General features: G+C 41.7%; 1 protein-coding gene across 1 annotated transcript in view; it reads right to left on the bottom strand.

Annotated features, from left to right (window-relative positions):
- Positions 1–400: 400 nt before the first annotated feature.
- tmem160 (transmembrane protein 160) overlaps positions 401–9,429 on the bottom strand; it is a 9,807-nt gene continuing 778 nt past the window's right edge. The window contains exons 2-4 of the mRNA XM_084322831.1: positions 8,650–8,674; positions 7,380–7,472; positions 401–1,340 (exon numbers count right to left, since the gene is read on the bottom strand). Of these exons, the coding sequence (XP_084178957.1) occupies positions 970–1,340; positions 7,380–7,472; positions 8,650–8,674 (489 nt within the window). The 3' untranslated portion in view covers positions 401–969. The remainder of the gene's footprint in view (positions 1,341–7,379; positions 7,473–8,649; positions 8,675–9,429) is intronic.

Here is a 9,429-nt window from a genome sequence, read left to right as displayed (position 1 = left end):
AAAAGAAAAAAAGAAAAAAACATGCACACTGGTTCGTTCATATACAGTCACACAGCATAAGGACACCGGCTTGTTTCATACCAAGAACTCTGTGGGAGATTTAGAGGAAACAAAAGACAAAACGATGAAAATAATAAGAAAACGGCATAAAACAGAAGTTGGCTCCCGAGTAATGTCAAGGATTACATACAGTATACAACCGAGTACAGTGCTAATATAAGTAAACATAGCAAAGAGTAATATACTCTTGAGGCACCGTGCGAGTGTGTGTGTACGTGTGTGTGTGTGTGTGTAACACTTAAAGATATGTTATCACCGATATCATATCATTTTACGATATCATATCATTTTAAATAGCCTATCGACTATCAAAGTGATGTCATTATAAAGGGTCACTTCATCAAAACACAATGTTGCTTTATTTTGCACATAATCTCACACGCATCCAAAAACATAAATCGGTTTTGCACATATTCATTTAGTTTGACAGTTATCGAGTAAAATGAGTTTGAATATGGCCACCAGTGATGTCATCGGGGGACATTGAATCCTTGTGAAGTAAGTGCCCCTTTAGGTAACTGTTGAAATAAAAAAAAAAAAAAAAAAAAAAGCAGCTCTTATAAAAACACAATTTTTAAGGATGTTACACAGAAACCGTAAACAAAATAACTGAAGATCAAAATATCAACAGACAAGGATTTCCAGCATTTTTCGTCAATCGTTTTTTTTTTTAACTAACCTTTTCTTACCCTTTACAACAACGACCTACATGTATATGATGACACAATATAATAAGAGGATTTTAGGCTTCTTTCGAAGAAGCCTAGCACACACGCACGCACACACACGCATACACACACACACAAATTAGAAGACGCCCTGTTCAAACTGATCACAGAAAACATATATCCCCCAACACACACACACACGTACACACACACACACAAACTCTCCCGTCTCTGAACAACTCTACTTGTCCTGGCCTTTGCCCCTATCGTCCTCGTCGCCGTCACCGTGGTGCCTGTCGTCACGGGAACCACGGTAACCACCGCGGCGCTGCTGCTCCCGCCTCTCCCGGCACTCGCGGCACTCGCCGTGGTCGTGGTCGTCCTCGCCCCCCCCCTCCCCGTACTCGTCGTCGTCGTGGACCATCTCCACCTCCAGCCGGCCGATGTAGATGGACACGGCGCACAGCCAGAACAGGTCCACGGCCGCCACCACGGCCACGTGCAGCAGCATCGCGGGCACCGACAGCAGCATCGTCCTCCTCAGGACCACCAGGCTGACCACGTAGGAGGCGGCGCCGTACGACACGCACACCCCGCCCAGGGTGAAGAAGGCTGGAGGAGGGAGGGGGGGGGGGGGCAGAGAGGAGGGCAGTGTTTTGGTTCCAGAGAGCGGATATATATAGAGCAGCGTTTCTGTTTTTAACTGTGTGGCTAATTTTGATTGATTGATTTGCATTGATTGCTCTCAGATTAGATTGAAGATTAAGATTAAACTGGACCTTTGAAGAAGTCTTTATTCATTGCGCACACATTGACAATGTCGTCATGCAGTGACACACACACATGCGATGAGCGGCACACACACATGCAATTTTTTTCTTTTTTTGGGTCGCCGATGAAATGTTCCATATCCAGTCGTCCCCCCCCCCCCCCAGGGCAGCCGGGAACAGACATGGGCTGCGGCGTGGGGCCACGCCCGTGGGAGCGTCTATTCGAATACCAACCGTTTTGTGCGTTTTGCAAATCTGATTGGCCACTGACGTTTCTGGTCATGTGACATATTGTGCGCCCAATCGTGTGACGAGCTGCGTCTTTGCCCATTTCCGCGTCGAACAGCCTGCAAACTACCTATAACGCCTAGTTTATCACTGGTTAAGCTTAGGCGACTCTTTCGAAGTTGGTTAAGGTTAGAGTTTGGAATCAGGGCTGGCGTTCTATCGCCCTGCTCTAAGACAAACTCTAACCTTAACCAACTTCGAAAGAGTCGCCTAAGCTTAACCGTCGAAAGAACTTGCCGTCACACGATTGGTGCACATGTCACATGAAACGTCAGTGGCCAATCAGATTAGCAAAACGCACAAAACGGTTGGTATTCGAATATAGGCCGCCCGGGGACCAATCCAAGTGCTCCTGTCCGTCTTCGTCAGCGATCTGTTCTGCATGTTTTTCCATTGTGTTTATCTCTTTGGTGGAGGGGAAACCCTTGTCTCTCTCTCTCTATTGGTTTTGTGAGTAATTCAAAAAGGGAAAATGGAAGATTTCTCCCAATTCCAAAAAATACTTTTAAAGAAAAAAAAGAAAAGAAATCTATAGAAAAAAAAAAACATAGGCCTACAATTCCAAGAAAGACTTAAGGAAGAAAGAAAGTAAATGTATAGAAAAAGACAGGGGCCTACAACCGGCTTAATCTCTTTGAAATCTCCCTTTGTGTACCTGTGTTACTGTAGGCATAGTAGTATAGTACATAATGGTAAAAGACAGTAAGAAGGATGAGGATCATTTTCCTTTTATATCTGAATTTTTAAAGATTATAATAAAAAAAAAACGAACCTTCTTATCGTCTTTTACCATTACCTACTATGCACTCAAGTTTAAAAAAAGCTTGACCCTTAGCCGCCAGAGTTGTATCCTTCCTGCTGACCTGTTGTACACAACTTTTAAGTTGCTTTTAGAGGAAAAGCATCAGCTAAATGACTAAATGTAAAATGCAAAAAGTAAAAAAAAAAAAAAAAAAAAAAGCATCTTCTATGGTAGCAAATGCCCGCTAGGAGTGTGTAAACATATTCTCAGACGTGGCGTTCCGATACTCAGTCCATTACTTATTTAGAACGGGAAATAATGTTGACGTGGTGAAATTTGTCCTTCGCTGCTACGCTAATGTCCGTCACTCTGTACACACATGCGATGAGCGGCACACACACATGCAATTTTTTTCTTTTTTTGGGTCGCCGATGAAATGTTCCATATCCAGTCGTCCTCCCCCCCCCCCAAGGGCAGCCGGGAACAGACATGGGCTGCGGCGTGGGGCCACGCCCGTGGGCGTCTATTCGAATACCAACCGTTTTGTGCGTTTTGCAAATCTGATTGGCCACTGACGTTTCTGGTCATGTGACATGTGCGCCCAATCGTGTGACGAGCTGCGTCTTTGCCCATTTCCGCGTCGAACAGCCTGCAAACTACCTAACGCCTAGTTTATCACTGGTTAAGCTTAGGTGACTTCGGTTGATTTTAAATGTGCTGTATGAATACTTGACCGGTCCTTGACCACAGTCTTGTCTTGTCGCTCTGGAAACAGACGGCTTGATAACTCTCTCTGAGACGTACCTCTGTTACTGAAACCACTCCTGTCTTGCATCAGAATATTGGTAAACACAGACGTTATACTGTACAGAGTGACGGACATTAGCGTAGCAGCGAAGGACAAATTTCACCACAGTCAACATTATTTCCCGTTCTAAATAAGTAATGGACCGAGTATCGGAACGCCACGTCTGAGAATATGTTTACACACTCCTAGCGGGCATTTGCTACCATAGAAGATGCTTTTTTTTTTCACATTTTACATTTAGTCATTTAGCTGATGTATCCTTCCTGCTGACCTGTTGTACACAACTTGTAAGTTGCTTTTAGAGGAAAAGCATCAGCTAAATGACTAAATGTAAAATGCAAAAAGTAAAAAAAAAAAAAAAAAAAGCATCTTCTATGGTAGCAAATGCCCGCTAGGAGTGTGTAAACATATTCTCAGACGTGGCGTTCCGATACTCGGTCCATTACTTATTTAGAACGGGAAATAATGTTGACAATGGTGAAATTTGTCCTTCGCTGCTACGCTAATGTCCGTCACTCTGTACAGTATAACGTCTGTGTTTACCAATATTCTGATGCAAGACAGGAGTGGTTTCAGTAACAGAGGTACGTCTCAGAGAGAGTTATCAAGCCGTCTGTTTCCAGAGCGACAAGACAAGACTGTGGTCAAGGACCGGTCAAGTATTCATACAGCACATTTAAAATCAACCGAAGTTGTACCAAAGTGCTGTACAATACAAAAACAGAAATACTAAAAAGAAATACAGTATACACACAAAGTCATAAAAAACTACAATAACATTATGGATACAGGATAGTTCACATTGCAGGTTATCGTGATCACACTAACATATTGTTTTTGGAGTCAAAGACATTGAAGTTAAATGATCTTGTGGAATTTAAAACGGCACAATTAATGTATAAAGCAAAAAGTCACGCACTTCCAAGAAATAGGGATGCCCCGATCGATCGGCCACCGATCGTTATCGGCCGATAATCAGTATAAATATGCGATCGGGGAATTCCGATAATTAGTCATATTCGCCGATCGCGGAAACTGATCAAGTGGATATCTCACTCGCTTGTCTCAGACGCACAGGACCTGCAAACTGCTCCTCCTCCCTAGCCTCGCCCGTACCCGTGTAGAGTTTGTAAACACAGAGGAGGCGGACCTCCTCTGCTGAGTCTAGATAGTGCATTCGACCTGAGCTAACGTTAGCTACCTAGCTATCGTTACTGTTTAAACAAAATTACCCAGTCAACTATTCACTTTTAGTAGGCATTGTCTAACGGTATTTAGCCGGCTAGCTACTGATAGCTCCGGATATCAACAAATGCCCCAGGAAGTCTAGTAGCCCATGTTGATATCTCCGTTAGCTTGCGTTAGCTGACGTTAGTTCACGGTTCAAAACGAAATGTCCGATTGAACTAAATAGTTGTCTTAACGTCATCTAGCCGGCTAGCAGTAGCTACAGATAGCTCCTGATATCAATGTCTTATAACATTGATTGAATGCGTATTCAAGCTGAGGGCTTGCTGAATGTGAAATGACCAAAGCATAACGTTACCAATAGGGTCCCGCTGCAGCGCCGGAGAATCCTTTTTGGAGCTAGGGCTACTGGAGTACACACAGACAGTGGAGCTGTTTGCAGATAGCGAGCATTTTGACTTGTTGCGTGGTGGCGATGTCTCGCAGATAATACAAGTACAAGTCTAATTATATAATATATATATTTTATATAAAAAAAAAAAAAACGTTTTATATAAAATAATTTTTTATTTCTTTTTAATCAAAAACGATCGGTATCGGATCGGTATCGGCCGATATGGCTCACGACGATCGGTGATCGGTATCGGTGGCAAAAAACGTGATCGGGGCATCCCTACCAAGAAACATTCAAGAATTGTTCTTTGATAGGGAGGGGGGTTATAATCTGAGGGGAGAACACAATTTAAAGGTGCTAAACGTACACACTACCATGAGAAGACACTGCATCTCGATATGTGGAGTGAAACTGTGGAACAGTCTGAATGTGGTGCTAAAACAATGTCCAAACATGCGACAATTCAAACTGATGTATAAGGAAATGATGTTCACGAGGTACAGGGATGAGGAAGGGACTTGATATTCACAGGTGTTTACATTTTAATTTTATTTCTTTCATGTTTTACATGTATAGTTTTTGTTTTTTTGTTTTGCATATATATATATATATATATATATATATATATATTTTTTTTTATGTTTTAAAACAGTACACTCATTTGAGTAGTGGAAAAGGGGTAGGATTAAATAAGTGTATACTTCTTCCTACTCCTTTTCGAACATGTAGATTGAGTTGTGTTTTGCTTTTGTTATTGTTTGTTTGTATCCATTGCATGTTCGAAAAAAAGATTTCAAATAAAAAGAAAAACAATCACGACACGACCAGGGATCTGTTACCGAGCCTCAGAACGCCAATAAAAACAGGTGACAGTCTTCAGCTGTGTTTTAAACCTCTGTAGGGTCTGGGCAGCAGACCTAATATGGAGTGGAAGACTGTTCCATAAGTTAGGGGCAGCCACCGCAAAAGCTCGATCGCCTTTAGTCTTTAGCCTGGACCTCGGGGCATCTAAGAGCAGTTTATTTGCTGACCTCAGTGCTCTAGCAGGGGTACACAGATGGAGGAGTTCAGCGAGATACTGAGGGTCCAGACCCATTTAAGGCCTTGAACACAAACATAGCCATTTTGAAATAAATTCTGAAGCTAACAGGGAGCCCGTGTGGCGTGAACACAGTTACACGTGACTAGGGTTTGGTACCGAATTATGTACTTTTAAAAAGGGTACCGACTCACGCTAGATCCATCCGGTACCAGATTTCGGTACCTAAATGATAAATGGTGCATTTATATATAGCAGCTTTTATCCAAAGCGGTTTACAATTTTGTTCTTCACATTCACCCGTTCACTCAGACACTCACACACTGACGGCGGAGGTGCCGACCTGCTCATCGGGAGCAGTTAAGGGGTTAAGTGTCTTGCTCAAGGACACTTCGACACACTGCCCGGGAGGAGCGGGAATGAAACCGGGAACCTTCCGATTACCAGACGACTGCTCTACCTCCTGAGCCACTAGTGTAATATTACTAGACAAGAGGGAGCCTTTTCCACAAATATATATATATATTACTGTCCCGTCTCTTGGGTCTTTGGAAAGACCAGACGAGGTCAGAGGAGTTTGATCATATTTACTGAGGATGGCCAGATAATGTTGATATTTAAACATTTAAAAACATAATACATGATCATCATGCCATTTATTCTGTGTGGTGTGTTACAACAATACATAACAAAATGTACTAAATAAATAACAATGTTAAAATTGAGACATTTGGATTGGTTTTGTTTTTTTACGACTGAAATGATTATGTTTTGTTATTACAGAGTTAAGTACCGAAAAAAGGTACCGTTGGGTACCGATACCCGACTCCAGGAACTGGTACTGGTACTGGTTCAAATGTGAACAGTACCCAACCCTACCGCGTGTAGCTTTTCTCCAACGCGTCCGTGTTTCCGGGGTTCCCGTTTTGCGCTCTGATTGGCCAGGTCATGTGACATGTGCGCCAATCGTGGGACGGCAAGTTCTGCGCCTATTTCCGGGTCGAACAGCCTGCAAACTACCTAACGCCTAGTTTATCACTGGTTAAGCTTAGGCGACTCTTTCGAAGTTGGTTACGGTTAGAGTTTGGAATCAGGGCTGGTGTTCTATCGCCCTGCTCTAAGACAAACTCTAACCTTAACCAACTTCGAAAGAGCGCCTAGGCTTAACCGGTGTAAAAACTTGCGGTCCCACGATTGGGCGTACATGTCACATGACCTGGCCAATCAGAGACGCGGAAACACAAACGCGTTGGAGAAAGGCTTCAAGCAACCCTACCGGCTACTAGGGGTGGGAATCACCAGAGGCCTCACGATACGATATTATCACGATACTTAATCTAATCTAATTAAATCTAATCTAATCCAATGAGATTATGACTTGTTAAATAAAGAGCTATTCCCCTTCAAGTGTGGAGGTCGTACCGTATCCTGCTTCCCGCCCGACGTCGCTCTGGACGAAGGCGATGACTCCGACCCCGGTGGCCACCAGACCGTTCCTGAACCAGGACAGGAAACCTGCAACACACAGCAACACAGTAGGGCTGTTAACATTATTTTCGAATTTCGAATTTAATTTCGAATTTACATTAAAAACACGAGATTCGAACTTGAAGGGAGAAATTCAAAACAAAATGCCAAATCTTTTTTTTTCTCCTTTTTTTTCCAAAACAAAACAAAACACAATCGAACCAGGAACCTTAAAATTACGAGACGACTGCTCTACCGCTGAGCCACTACTGTAATATTACTAGACAAGAGGGAGCCTTTTCCACGAATATATATATATATATTACTGTCCCGTTTCTTGGGTCTTTGGAAAGACCAGATGAGGTCGGAGGAGTTTGATCATATTTACTGAGGATGGTCAGATAATGTTGATATATATTTAAAAACATAATACATCATCATGTGATTTATTCTCTGTGGTGTGTTACAACAATAAATAACTAAATGTTCTAAATAAATAACAATGTTGAAATTGAGAAGTTTGGACTTATTTTAATGAAATGTTTTGTTATTACAGAGAGAGTTAAGTACCGGAAAAAGGTACCGTTGGGTACCGATACAGAATTTCATGTGAACGGTATCCAACGCTACAGTTTACACATGATGTGTTGCTCAATTTACAATAGGATTAGGCTAGGATTAATGTACCCCCTAGTCTGGGGCAAATTGAGCCAAAGGACCACTGTTTTTCTTTCTCCTTTTTCTTAAATAAGTCCTATTTCCTTACCCCTTTAATACAGATGCATTCTTATCATTTGAATTTAAGTCTCAAGAACTCAAGTCTGTAGCACTCAAGTTCAACACTCAAGTTCGACACTGTTTGACAATCTTACTTACCCTTATCTGCCAGAGTTGTGCCCTTCCTGCTGACTTGTACAGAACTTGTAAGTCACTTTGGATAAAAGTGTTCAGCTACATGACTAAATGTAAATGTAAATGAATTTGTAGTAAAAATCCTGAAATATGGGTAGGTGTATATGCTTTTCTGTCAAATTATTTCTTGCAAGAGGTCATTAAATGTAAAAACTGGCTCATCTTACCCCACTCTGCCCTACCTGTAATACCGTTGGCCCTACTCTGACAATCATGTAGTGACTTTAATGACTATCTGTTCCAATCCTACCTAACTGTTTCACACACATTTCACTTTGTAGTGTAAAGATTCCCAGTTTCCTTGAGCCGTTACCTGTTTCATGGGATTTCCTCAGCATCTGTAAAAAATAGAAGAAAAAAAAGAGAACGGTCTAGAGTCAGTATATAGCTGATATCAAACTAGGCCTAATTACTATTCTAGCATTATTCAAACAATGAACAGGCTCATTGTACAATAATGCGGTATATACCGCATATATATATTTGTCTGAATATACCCTCTATATACTTACTTATACACCTGAATATAACCCATAGCTCTGTATGATAGCATGTAGAAAAGCTATATATATACACCGGTGTATATATATTCTCACCGCATATCTATCCACACCTGTCTGTATTTACCTGCACATAGACCTTTTACATATCTGTAGATACTATATCTATACCCTACTCTTATTAGTTACGCTGCTGGCCAGTATGGCTACTACCATACTGTCTTTACACACCTGTATCACTGTACATATTATACTACACCTCTGTACAACATCTGGTAGCACTACACTCAGTAGTACTCATTTGTACATTTTGTACTCAGTTTAATCACCTGTACATTGTATATTGCTGTTGCACTTTACTGCTACATTTGCACTCTGGTTGGATGCCAAACTTATTTTCGTTGTACTGTACTTGTGCTGCTGTATGATGACAATACATTTTTATCTCATCTAATCTAAAATGTCATCTCAGACAAATATCTGATGAAAGACAGTTTGCGTGAGGAAGGAAAAACAGACGTCGGTTAGTGACAGAATTGTGTCAACTTTGCTGGGTTTTGGTCTAGATTCGACTGAATAAGGGGCTGATTCGA

Source organism: Notolepis coatsorum (assembly GCF_963971535.1).
Source record: "Notolepis coatsorum genome assembly, chromosome: 1".
Lineage (NCBI taxonomy): Eukaryota > Metazoa > Chordata > Actinopteri > Aulopiformes > Paralepididae > Notolepis > Notolepis coatsorum.
The sequence above is the reverse complement of the archived record's forward strand: the minus strand, read 5'-3'. Positions and strand labels throughout refer to the sequence as shown.